This window comes from Fomitiporia mediterranea (assembly GCF_000271605.1).
Source record: "Fomitiporia mediterranea MF3/22 unplaced genomic scaffold FOMMEscaffold_1, whole genome shotgun sequence".
NCBI lineage: Eukaryota > Fungi > Basidiomycota > Agaricomycetes > Hymenochaetales > Hymenochaetaceae > Fomitiporia > Fomitiporia mediterranea.
Genome location: NW_006760386.1, coordinates 7,466,125 through 7,478,326, shown reverse-complemented (window position 1 = coordinate 7,478,326; position 12,202 = coordinate 7,466,125). Strand labels below are relative to the sequence as shown.

General features: G+C 45.4%; 2 protein-coding genes across 2 annotated transcripts; one reads left to right on the top strand and one right to left on the bottom strand.

Annotated features, from left to right (window-relative positions):
* Positions 1-239: 239 nt before the first annotated feature.
* Positions 240-5,237, bottom strand: FOMMEDRAFT_16751 (uncharacterized protein). The gene is made up of 4 exons (XM_007262249.1): positions 4,797-5,237; positions 2,902-4,674; positions 975-2,845; positions 240-908 (listed from the first exon to the last, which is right to left on the bottom strand). Exons 1-4 carry the CDS (start codon positions 5,202-5,204, stop codon positions 902-904), a joined length of 4,059 nt encoding a protein of 1,352 aa, XP_007262311.1. The 5' UTR covers positions 5,205-5,237; the 3' UTR covers positions 240-901.
* A 1,295-nt stretch (positions 5,238-6,532) lies between these two features.
* On the top strand, positions 6,533-7,478 carry FOMMEDRAFT_151148 (uncharacterized protein; the record flags this gene model as incomplete). The annotated part of the gene is made up of 3 exons (XM_007262248.1): positions 6,533-7,096; positions 7,159-7,249; positions 7,300-7,478. 3 exons carry the CDS (start codon positions 6,533-6,535, stop codon positions 7,476-7,478), a joined length of 834 nt encoding a protein of 277 aa, XP_007262310.1.
* Positions 7,479-12,202: the final 4,724 nt, after the last annotated feature.

Here is a 12,202-nt window from a genome sequence, read left to right as displayed (position 1 = left end):
AAGTCGTCTTCTCGAAGAGGCGATGAAGTAATGTGCATTTCCAAAATGTTCTTATTACCTAATCACGGACCCACAATGCACATACTATGAAATATCCTCTTCTTCAGTATTTGTGTAACTTCTCGATCTCCTTGCAGTTGGTGAATGGCGCGCATATATTTAAAAAACACATCGAGACCATTAACCACAAACTGACACAAAGGTCCTTAAAGTATGAAACAGGAAAATGAGGAAGGGAAGAACAAAGGGGTAAAGGAGTGTAGATGCTATGCAGAACATAAGTCCAAAGTACAGTGTCAAAGGAGAGGCTAAATCAAAAAGATTGACGAAGATTTGTAATATGACAACAGTGGAAATCAAAGGCGAAATAAAAAGACAACATGCAGTGCGTAACCAGTGTCAAAAGAAGTGCAAGGTAGGTGGAAAACAAGACTAGCAGAGAGGGAGAGCATATACGTCGAAGCGGGATATACAAACATGATGAAAAACTGAGCCTAGATAATTTACGAATAGATACTCTACACTGATGATACACGAGGAAATCGTAGAAGGGCCAAAGCCCCATGAACCCCATCCGCGCGTATATATCCTTTCCGCGAAAGAGGCGCCCTAAGGAATGGAGGTAGCGATAGTAATCCGGTATTGAGACCGACGATACATTAGATAGAAGGCGATGTGAAGTGGTTATCATGTAATCGTGGATCAAGTGGAAGAGATAGTCTGGTGATTTGAAAATCAAGCACATAAATCCAGTTCGCCTTTGTGCGACGACGCAACGCTTGTTCGCGTTTTGCAGACACGACAAATGATTGGTCGATGTTCCCGCGGGCCACTGCGCAGTACGGCGTCGGCATCAGTATTGGCGGCAGGGCCCGGAGTACGGAGAGCGCGTGCAGTCAAGCTAATATCAAATTATCGCAAGAGACAAATAAGTTCCAAATGTCAGTGTAAGATTAATAATTATCCCAACTCACCCGCCGAAGAAGCCACTACCAGACATCTTGAGTTTTGACCGTAAAGCATTACCACTTGAACCAGATCCTGTGCGTGCGTGTCCTCGCTGAATGTGGATAACCTGTCCTTGATTGTGTACATGAACAGCATTGATTCCAGTTGAGCGATTGCGCGCAGCAAGTGCAGCACGCTTCTGGCGTACGCGAGCGACGAGCGTGGCAGCAGCAACAGCTGCATCCGTCATCGGGCTTCGTGGATCCGTCAACGTGAGACGATTCATCTTCCTTGATCCGGTAGCTGTCGACACGCGTTTGGTGACAATGCTCACGCCGCTCGCATTGCGCGAGTGCCCACTGAAAGTTGACATGGAGGACTTCGTCGACGTCGCTGAGAGCGGCGCGGTCGATGCTGGAAGAAGCACAGTTCCACCCTTGAACTTCGTCACAACTTTCAGTTTGGGAAGTGGCGATGGACGTATCCCAAAACCGGTGTAATCCGAACCACCATCGAGAGCGCTGCTGTTTGTTGCGACACTACCTGCTGAAGTGGGAATTGGGAACGTGTTCGGGTCAGGGAGAGCGCGAATGGCCGCCCGTACGGCAGCAGCAGAGCGAGTCGAATGCCGTTTCTTCAGTGAGCTGAGGCTTCGGCCCTTGCTCCTTCTACGGTCACTAGTACTGATGCCCGATGCCATACTCTTCCGGACAGTCTCCTTTCTCTTCGAAGTCGCTTCGCCTTCCTCCTCAATGTCGACGAACTCTTCATCGTCCTCACGACTCGCATCGGCGAATGGGGCGAAGAATCCAGCATTATAACCGGAAGCGTGATGCTCTGTGTTGATACTGCTCGCGATTGTCAACAAGCTACCCATCTGTTCCTCCTCGCTCGCGCCCGCAATACTCTTGATAATATCCGCGAAGGCTGGATCTAACGAGGCGTGACCCGTAGCTTGCTGCAGAGCAGACAGCGAAGACCCACAACTTAGGACAGACAAGTTCTTCGTATTCCCTAATTGCCCAAGAGGTTCAGCACCATTAGAAACTAGAGGGTTGGCTGCTGTAGGCGTCGGCAGCTGGTCGCTCTCCGATTCCTCGGAAGCGTCCGTCTCCGAGATATTGCAAATTTTAGGAGGCGGAGTTGGTGGCACAGAAGGGATCGCTACCAGGTCCGATTTAATTCGCTCATCTTGCTTCGAGACTGTCTGGAGGACTGGCCCAACGGTTGAACTACGAGCTCTCTTCGCGCAAGCCTTGCTAATCTTCAGTTTCAGCGGTGCAACAGCCGGCGTAGGTGTGCCCGGAGAGACGCAGAATGACGTTGCACGCTGAGCACGACCAGATACCAATAGGTCACTGGTCGCTCCGAAAGTCGTCTGTAAAGCACTTGCACTTTGCGGCACGTCAACGGCAGGCGGTATTTGAATCTTGATAGCCTCTGCCCGAGTGCTCGTCTGAGTCTGACCGGCGCTTGAGGTTCTGCGGATTCGAAGCGGGGCGACGCTCGGTGCCGGAGCTGGAGCCGGGGTTGTATAGAGAACCGTCGGCTTATCTTGATTGAAAAAGAGGCTATGAGCAGGAGCAGATTGTGCGTCCGCGGTCTTTCCAACACTAAATGAGCTCGGGGGAGGTAGTGCGTTGGCTGCGGAAACGTCGATGGTCGGAGGCTGGAGCTGCTTTTTCTTCGCGTTTGGCGCGTCCTTGGAAATGGCACCAGTGCTTACCGATTGAGCACGGCGGCGCGGCGGTTTGGGTAGGCCGAGAAGCGGAACACCTCCAGGGAACTTCTTGAGTGCGCTCTTTCCGGTGAGATTAAACACAGGTAGTTCTGAGACGCGATTCTTGAGATCTACAATCGCTTCTCTTGCACTGATGTGTCTCGGTGGAGTAGTAGGCTGAAATAGAAAATAACTGAGTATATCTTCGTAGATGCCGTTTGACGATAACATACCTGAGGAGTTGGCGTCTTCTCCTCTTTCACCATTCCGGGAAGCGTGGCACGCTCCGCGGGGCTCTTTCCAAAGTCTGCCATACTCGGACTCGGCACAATCCCACTCGATGCACTGGGGATTGGCATATCTCCAACGCCTACCGCACTGGGTGCGGGTATGTACAACGGTGCCAAAGGTGGAAGAGGAAAGCTCGTCAAGGACAGTGCATCGGCGCTCGTCGGGACAGGCGACTGCTGTTCCTTATCCACCGGCTTCACCTGCAAAGCAGGCTTCGAACTTGCAGTGGTACTCGCTTTCGTAGGCGTCTTCGAGCTCGTACTTGAGTTTGACGACGGAAGTTTCGTCGGGTGACGATGTGGAGAACTCTTCGGTGTCGCAGCGGGTGTAGGTAGCCCAATACTCTGCGCAACGCGGAGATCCTCAAGCGTAGAGGCTGCTCCACGTTTCTCACTGGAAGGGACACTGACCACACTCCTGCTACGGGATAGTACGGCACCGATGTCGATCTCCTCTTCGCCCTCATCCGTCTTACGGGTCGCGTATTTGGGCTCCCACGGCCCTGCCAGCGGAGTAACTGGCACGTTTTCATTACTCGAGCCCGACCCAGACCCATCATCCATCGAATCAAGGATGCGCACGAGCTCGTCGACATCTGGGACAAGGTATGTGGAACGAGCACTCCTCGTCGAGGCCCGCGATACAGTCCTCCCGTACGACTTTAAGCCATTCAAAGAAGCGTTCCCATTGCCCGTTCTCCCTCCTTGCCCGCCATTTTGGTCACTCTCATTTGCTCGGAGGAGTGCTGCCGCCGCACGTGAAACCTGACCATAACCGATAGTACTATACCGAAAAGTAGCGCTGCGTCGTCCTCTCCCGGATAAATTCAACGGAGCTGTGGAGGACGTGGGTGACAAGAACATGCTATTCGACCTCATCGGGCCTGAACTCGGCGGTACTCCTTCCGTTGACTCTCCTTCAAGAATATCCGGTAAGTTGTTGGAAACAGCAGAGGTCGGTGTTCGTGGAAGCGGCCGAGGACGACGCCCAGCACTGGAAGCAGATGAAACGGAATAGCTAGAACCGGAAGAGTTTGACCGAGAAGGAAGGCTGACACTCCGATCACGCATTGGAGGTAATGGTGGGTAAGGGGAAAGCCCTGTGGACATGGTGGCAGAGATCGGTGTCGGCAGTGGCGGTAGAGGTCGGCGGCCGGTCCCCGAAGTAGAACCCACGCTCCCACTTCTCGCGCGCCCACCAACGATATTGAGGTGTGGCGAACTGTGTTGTATCCGATCGAGCGCACTTGGTCTAGGAAGCCAAGGAAGCGGGGCAACGGGGCGCGAACCATCTCCTCCATTCATTCCAATGTCCTCACCATCAATCAATTGAGAAGCACGCGAACCATACGTGAGTACACTAGAGCCGTACGTTTGCACACTTGCGCGGGTTGGGTCATAGTCATAGGTCGAATACAGGCTTTCTCGTTGCTGGTTTCTGTCACTGTATACGGAACTTGCGAACGTGATTGCACTCTGACGAGCCAGGAGGAAGTTGTGCGTGATCCGCTTCCTGATAATGGCATCTGGATCCAGTCGGTCATCCGACCGATCAAGCTCATCTAGCTCATCAAAGTTCGCGCGTCGAAGGTCGTCAAGGTTCTCTCGTGATAATGAGAGTGCGGATAATGCCTCTAATGGGAGACCAGACAAATTCGTGTCTGCGAAGGACGAGTCGTATGGCGGGGCACTTTCCTGCTCCTCGGGATGAAGGGACTATACACGAGGCCGTCAGCAAAGGGTCGGAATAGCGAGAGAAATCGAATTCAGACGCGGAGACAGCCTCGAGGCCGAAGTTGCAGGGATAGGGGATTGGCGTGGAAGAGACGAATACACACCTGGAGCGGAGCACTTCTGCCTTCCGCCTGTTCCTTATGCTGCTGGTCTTGCGTCGGCGCATGTTCTGAGTGCGCGTCGAAAGAATCAAAAGAAGGACGGTAAGTCGAAGTGGATGCAGAGCCGGACATGGAAGATGACGTTGAGGAAGTGGAGGGTTGGGTTGTGTGCGTAAAGGTATACGAGATCGAGTGTCTGGTATACTTGGGCGGTTGGTCGCCACTGGCTGATGATGGTGATCGAGGCTTGTTATGGCATTCGTCCGACTGAGCCAGTGTCGGAATTCCCAATGTCGCTCCCATCCCCATTTGCATCTGGGATATCTGGAGCTGGAGCTCGTCCGCACGCAGCCGCAAGAGCGGTGCGAGCTCGGGCACGGCGGCGACGGGGCGGGGGCTTGCGACGATCATCCCTCTGTCCCTTTGTCTGAGGAGGGGTTCGTCGAGCAGGGTGAGCAAAAAGGGCTGAGGTGTAAGAACGGCAGGTGGAGCAGGGACACTTCCACCGTCGACGACCTGGGAGAGATTGGATGTGCCGGGATATGTATATAGGCCGTAAGTTTATGATGATCATCTGGACGCATTCCGTGGGTATAGGCAGTTGCTCCGTTAGGGTAGGGCCGTCGGGTATCGGCCATCAAGGGATTTCCAATACCAACAGGATTCGGTGTGGAATAATGATCGAATCGGAGATAACTCTACAGAAACTCGAGGATGATAACATGTCAGCAATCAATGTTATCCGTAACGTAACTTTGCAGCTGCTTCGTACTTCCCAAGCTGGTTCAGAGCGTCCATTTTGACGCTGTTCACAAGTTTAAACAGCGAGAACATCGACCAAGGGTCGGATGAGGGGGCCCAAGAGGAGAAGGCTAATCCGATCAGCGCATGCTAAAGCTACTTCCATGTGCTGGCTTCGTTCGGCAGTTTGTCCCTGAATTTTGATTCAGCATTTGGCGTCACGTTACTTACCGAGAAAATTGCTCTGAAATTCGGGAAAAAATACCGAATGTACCGCGAGAGAGCACTGTATCGCTTTGTCTCGCTTGCATTCATAACGTCATCGAAGTCGAGACTATGACGACTTCAGCGCCTGCACTTTGCTCTCTCTTGGACCGACGGGGAGCGAACAGGGACGAGAATTCGTACATCACGTGGAGAAAGTCACGAGTGGTGCATTGCGTTATCTGTAATCTTAAATCTAGAATTCATTCCGGACAACGGGACCTTCATATTCAATTGAATACAACATCAGCATTCAATTCGGAGACGCTTTTCTCGGCGGACCCTTCTATTCTCTACGCGAAATTGATCTGGTTAGCACTGGATATCAATTGGGGAGGTCGTGAGCACATGAAGATCCCTTGATTAGCGGCATCAGGCATGTGTCTCTAACCCAAGCTTTCCCTCTGACCGCTTCCGGTATAACACGCTTCCATCCAGGGTTTTCTGCCCCTAGCCCATCTCAATTCTGTTGCGCGTTGTGAGTTGCGAGGAAGCTCGGCTTGCAGAAACCCCTGAAAGAAGTGATGCCGAGCACCCTCACAACTGCAAAGAATTGATGTGATCAACTTGTGCATAGCTTGTTGATCATTAAATGTAGTTAAATTAATGTTAAATAATAAAAATTTGTAAGCCTACCATAAACAGTAAAAAATGAGAGGAGCACTAGGAACAAGAGTAAGACATTGCAAAGAATACAGCAAAAAACAGTCATTTTTTCATTCAGACAATTCCCTATGAATCCTGAGCAGTCTCAAGACCCATTTAGGGCCTCTTCTCAGCCTCAAACTCCTGTAATCCCATTTAACTCATCTTATGCACATACATATACACAACCATCTTTCACCCAGACTCAGTTTTTGGCTGGGTTTTATGGGCCTGTCACCCTGAGCCCAATCTTGCATTCACAGACACCTGAGCCTGACTGGCCAGACACAGCTCAAGCACTTCATTCAATGGCAATGGCTCCAGCACACCCATATCTGATACAATCCATGCATCAGCAAGCTCAAGTACTTCCTCAAGTTGTTTCCCCCAAGGCAGAAGAAGCACTGAAGGTAAATCCTAAGGCACAGACGAAGAAGACAGGAAAGGGTTCTAGGTCTGGAAGGAATGCATGCACTTCTGGTATATCAGACACTGATGTTGATGAGAAGGTCAAAAATGAGGGCAAACTTGTTGTTTCAGGGGCAACAAAAGCAAAATGGGACAAGGGAACCACTCTCAAGCTTGTTGAGTTTGTCTGCTCACCAGAGAATTGGAATAAGGTCTCAAACAGTTTGAGTAAAATTATGCTGAAGGTATGTATTTCTTCAGGTCTTGCTCACAATATTTGCTCCTCACCTTTGCAATTTTTCTCAAGGCTTCTCAAGTTGTATTCGACAATCAGTACACTCTAGCACAGTGTACGACCAAATGGAACATTATATTTCGGTTGTACAAGGAGACAAGGCGTATGTATCTATATTTCTGTGAGCATATACTCTGCTCACCTTTTTTTCAGGGTTTCTTAATCACACTGGCAGAGGAGATGGCAATGTGGATCCAGATGATGATGACTTGATCACAGTTGATATAAACGAATGTACTGGTTCCGATATTGAGGGGAACAAAGAGGAGGTGAAAAAAGAGGAGAAAGGAGAGAAGAAACCGAAGAAAAAGAGAAAACAGGCTGGTATGTGATTTGCACCAGCTACCATGATCAAGTTCTCACAGGGCCCTATCTACACAAAAATCTTGAGCGTGTAAGTGTCCAGAAGACCTTGATGAAGCCATTTATTGAGCTGCTCTGTGCTGCTCTCGAACTTCTACCTAATAGCCATCCTAATTGTTCCTTGTCTCTAAGCATAGACGCGCATCTTTCTGCACGGTCACGAGACCGTATTCTTCTTTTTCGTCGATCACACAGCGTAAATCCTTCAAGAAGTACAACTTTTTTCAAACTCCGCTGACTCACAAGCACTCTGGAGTGCTTGCGAGTTTTTGTGAGCTGTTGCGCGGAAATGATCTACATATGGACTAATTACACCCGATCTCCATCTCGGCATTCCGGCAATCTTGGCTTTCATCTTACATGCCGCGCGCAACTCACAACTCGCAAGAGAATTGAGATGGGCTCCTATGTACCCGACCAACGTGCTCTCCCAAGTCGGCATTCTCCCGCGCCTCCTCGGGACTATGACAAAACCTTACTTAGCGCTTGTTCAACACCCACCTCACCAGTGACCCCTAACAAGACACGTTCAAGACGAAGAATATGACGGATTCTGATTTAAAAATCTCACGCCATTCTGAAGAGCGTTGTGCGAATGAGACAGCAAGAAATTTCAGTGGATGCCTTCGGAGAGCCGCCCGATATTGATGCTTTGATAGTAAAGTAAATTTATCTCATCGGACCGACCTGTTCTCTTGATTAATGGTGTGTGTCTTCTTTGATGCGACGGATATGTATCTTTGTTGGTCGCCAGCGTCAGCGGTATTGACTGCTGAATTCACCGGCCGCAGAACGAGACCATCCCATTCCCACGTCGACGGATTTCGTCAAACACCTTGGCGTCTGTCATTATATTTTACCGTTTGCGTTGATACACTTTGTTCAGCCACACTTCTCCGCGTCGGACGTTTTACCGTCTCGGTGTAACATACCGTTTCAGTAGTTGCAGCGCATGCGAGGTGCCTAATCATCTATACAGTGTCGAATGCATGCGCTCGCAGTCAGATATGCGCGATGCGCCTGAATGAGCGATTCTTCGGAGTTCAACATTTGCAATTCTGACACGGAGGGACTCTCGATCCCTCTACAAAGAAGTTGACGACTTCAATGATGGGGTTGTAAAAGTGCATACTTATGTCCGTATCGGATTCACACGAGTTATATAGCGAACTTTCAGTAGTATTTGATTTGAACAAAGAAATGCTCTTCGTTTTCGTAAAAGAAAGTACTAGAATATTTTCCAAATTATTTAGTTGGGAGTCTAGTTGCATCACAGTTTAGTCTATAATAACAGAACACCTTAACAAAGTTCTAGCATGACTATAAGGTTTGGAATTGATGGAAATTTACTCATCCCTATATATAAGCATTCATGACTCTAGCAGCATCATGTTTTAATTTACAGACCTATCTGTTTGTTGTAACAGGCTTCTCACAATCAACCATATATAACATGCTACAGTCAGAATATTTTTCAGTATTCCAGATTGGCATTACTGTAATAAGAGGCAATTCTTGTTTACTATTCCATTCACTCACTTTCTGTTACATTGATAAAACTCAATGGTCAGTAATAGTAGAATGCTCATTATTATAATCATTTATCAGCTTAACATGTTTATTTGAATGTTTCACCATTTCAGCAACCTATTCACTTGCTTAGGCAGCATTTCAATAATTTACTAACATTTATTTGACACAATGGAGCTACAATCATACATACATTTAAAAAGAAACACATTACTAAGACATGCATGTACAGCTTGGACTTGTAAGCTATAATCTTTTACACTGCTCATTTCTTTATTTACCCACTTTGTTAATCTCTGCCTTCTCCATCAACTCCTCAAATGTTGGATGTTAGACAGTAGGGATTTGAGATAGGTCCAAAATTATTTGCAGACTTTCTCAAGCATTTCTTTGTCTTGTCACTTTCACTCTACCTGAAAAGTGCTTTGTAGAAGCTTACAAGAAATTTGACTTTATCTTCATTTTTGTTTCTTTTTTTTTCTAGAATAACTAGACTAGTACTTCTTAGAGAGAGATACAGTCCTAAGTTGTTTTTCACTACTAACATACATCTTATGATTAGTAATATGTAACTGTCAACAATTAGACACTACACCTACTACTTATCTGTTGTATAGTCTCATTTCCCTTGTTATCCTTATTAGTCACTTTTACTATTTTACAATTATGCTTTGATACTACTGTTTAATAAAGACAAAAGCTTGGAATAGAGATGTAAGGAATTGATCAAAATTACTAACTGTTATAAATTATACTTAAATAGCTTTTATAAGAATATTGTAGTCTAGTATAAGTCTACTGTACAGCTTACTACAGTTCTAAGAGTTCTGAGAGTTCTGTCCCAGAACTCACTTACACAGTCTTAAGCCACTCATTCTTAGTTCTGATCCTAGACTATACATATAGTTTCCTTTTTTACTTGTATCACACTTTCCTTTAGCCTGAGCCACCTTCCTTTCTTCCTTAGTATATAAAGCTCATGTCTACACCTTTGTTGTGCTAGTTCTTATTTACTGACTGTAATAAAGGTGTGTCTTATTATGTACTCTCAGTTCTTATTTACTGACTATAACAAAGATACTTTTGTCCTGTCAGTCTTTATGTGTCTTACAGTCTTAGAGCTCAGTGTTTAGTACTCTACTAGTACTGTTCTGTTAGCAACAGTGTAGAGGGGACCTAAAGGCTCAGTAAGGGGACCCAGACTACAATAATCCTATATAACAGAGATACAGAGATACAGAGACACAAGTACTAGAACATAAGTATCAGAATGTGTAGAACTCTAGAGTTTGGACATAATAATAGAGTGAGACAAGAGTAAGGTATATAGAGTAAGCTTAAGAGTACAGGACTATCTGGAGTAGACAAGATTAAGACTACAGAACTAGTCTGATCTTGTACTAGTATATATACTAAACTATACAAAGGTACTCAGGGAATAATAAGTTACAAGAGATAAAGGAAAAAGGGTCAAAAGTAGGTAGACAAAGAATGTAGGACTAGAGAGGAAGGGGTAAGACATAGAGTAAACAAAAGAATGATAGTAGAGGTCAGACAATACAGAAATAAGAGTAATTGTGTAAGTCAACCTGTATATAATTAGTGTATTATACACTCAAGATATGGAAGTTCTGAGTTCTGTCAGAACTGACAGTTCTAAGAGTGTAAAGTATTAGATTATAATATTACCCTTCCTCTAAAATTAATTGTCCTGATTAACAGACACTTAGTATAGTAAGTGGTTCAGATATAAGTCAGAACAATAAGGTCTAAAAGTTTATAAGACAGATCTAGCATAAGGCTCCAGGATGAAGTCTATAAAAGTCTTGAATTGTCTTAGTAGTGTAAGTAAGATTTTTAGCAGGTTCTTAAGTATACTCCTTAACTAGATATTCCTTCTAGTAAATAAGGAATTTAAGCCTTCTACACACTAGTTTAGCATTTACTACATATTCTACCTTGTATTCTAGTTTGGAACTAACAAGTTCTGGTAAAGGTAGTAGGGGTCTTTACTGTAAAGGGTAGTCTGGGTCACAATACTAAGATAGTAGAACCTTATTAAACACTGAATGTATGTACTTCCAGATTACTAGGAGTTAAAGTTTGTAAGTAGAGATACTAACCTTCTTCTTAATAACAAAGGGTCTGAAGCACTTATTGTCCAACTTCTTTATCAGACAATCTGTAGTCAAATTAGTAGCTTCTAGTATTACTTTGTTACTAGACTAGTAATCCTTGGCTACAGATCTCTTTCAATCATAGTTCTGTTTCATAACCTATACTACTTACTCTAAAAGAGCTTGTGTGTCCTCCCTAGTCTTGTGTATCTGATCAGTAAAGTCTGTTGTGGATTCAGAACTCCTGTTCCAGCTTAGAACAGTTCCTTAATACAAATGTCTTTTATAGTTGAAGAAGAACAGAGATTGTCTAGTAGCTAAGTACTGTCAGTTATTATACACAAATTCTGTCAGTACTAACTATTCAGACTAGTCTGACTACTAATGATTAATAAACATTCAGAGGTAGAGTTCAATCTCCTGATTGACTTACTCAGTTTGACTATTAGTCTGTAGATAGTATATAGTAGAAAGGTTCTCTTAGATTCTAAGAAGTGTATACAAGTCCTGTATGAATTTCAACTTGAATTACAGTCTGTAATTATAAATAAGCTTCTAAGAGAGTCTGTGTAACTAGAAGACATAGTCCTGATAGATACATGTTATACTTTTAGAAGTGAGTTCTGTTCAGGTTGAGACTGTATGAATCTGCTTAGAGAACTGGTTGACAATTATACAGATAGTATTGTAACTCTAAGACTTGAGTAGTTTACTAATCAGGTCTACTAAGACTTTTTCCTAAGAGTGATTCAGGATTCAGTACAAATGTAAGAGAGTCTAAACTCTTGTCTGGTAGGCCTTAGTCTGCTAGCACATATTACAACTACTCATGTACTTTAGGATTTCTTTCTGTATTCCTAACTACTAGTAGTTTTAAGTAATGAGTTTCTATATTTTGTGTTTACTCAGATATTCTACTGTTAGATTGTTGTAATAAGCTTAGACAATATCCTTCTACAGCTTCTAATCCTTTAGAACATACAGTTAGCCTTCCTAGTAGACCTGGCTATTCTTATCCTCCTCCTAGTCTCTAGCTTACTTCTCTA

Excerpts from the sequence above, each read along its gene's own strand:
- FOMMEDRAFT_16751 (XM_007262249.1), bottom strand. The coding sequence starts at position 5,204 with ATGATCGTCGCAAGCCCCCGCCCCGTCGCCGCCGTGCCCGAGCTCGCA. Across the intron at positions 4,675-4,796 it reads GCAGAAGTGCTCCGCTCCAG|TCCCTTCATCCCGAGGAGCA; the intron begins GTGTGTATTCGT and ends CCTCGTGTATAG. Across the intron at positions 2,846-2,901 it reads AGAAGACGCCAACTCCTCAG|CCTACTACTCCACCGAGACA; the intron begins GTATGTTATCGT and ends TTTCTATTTCAG.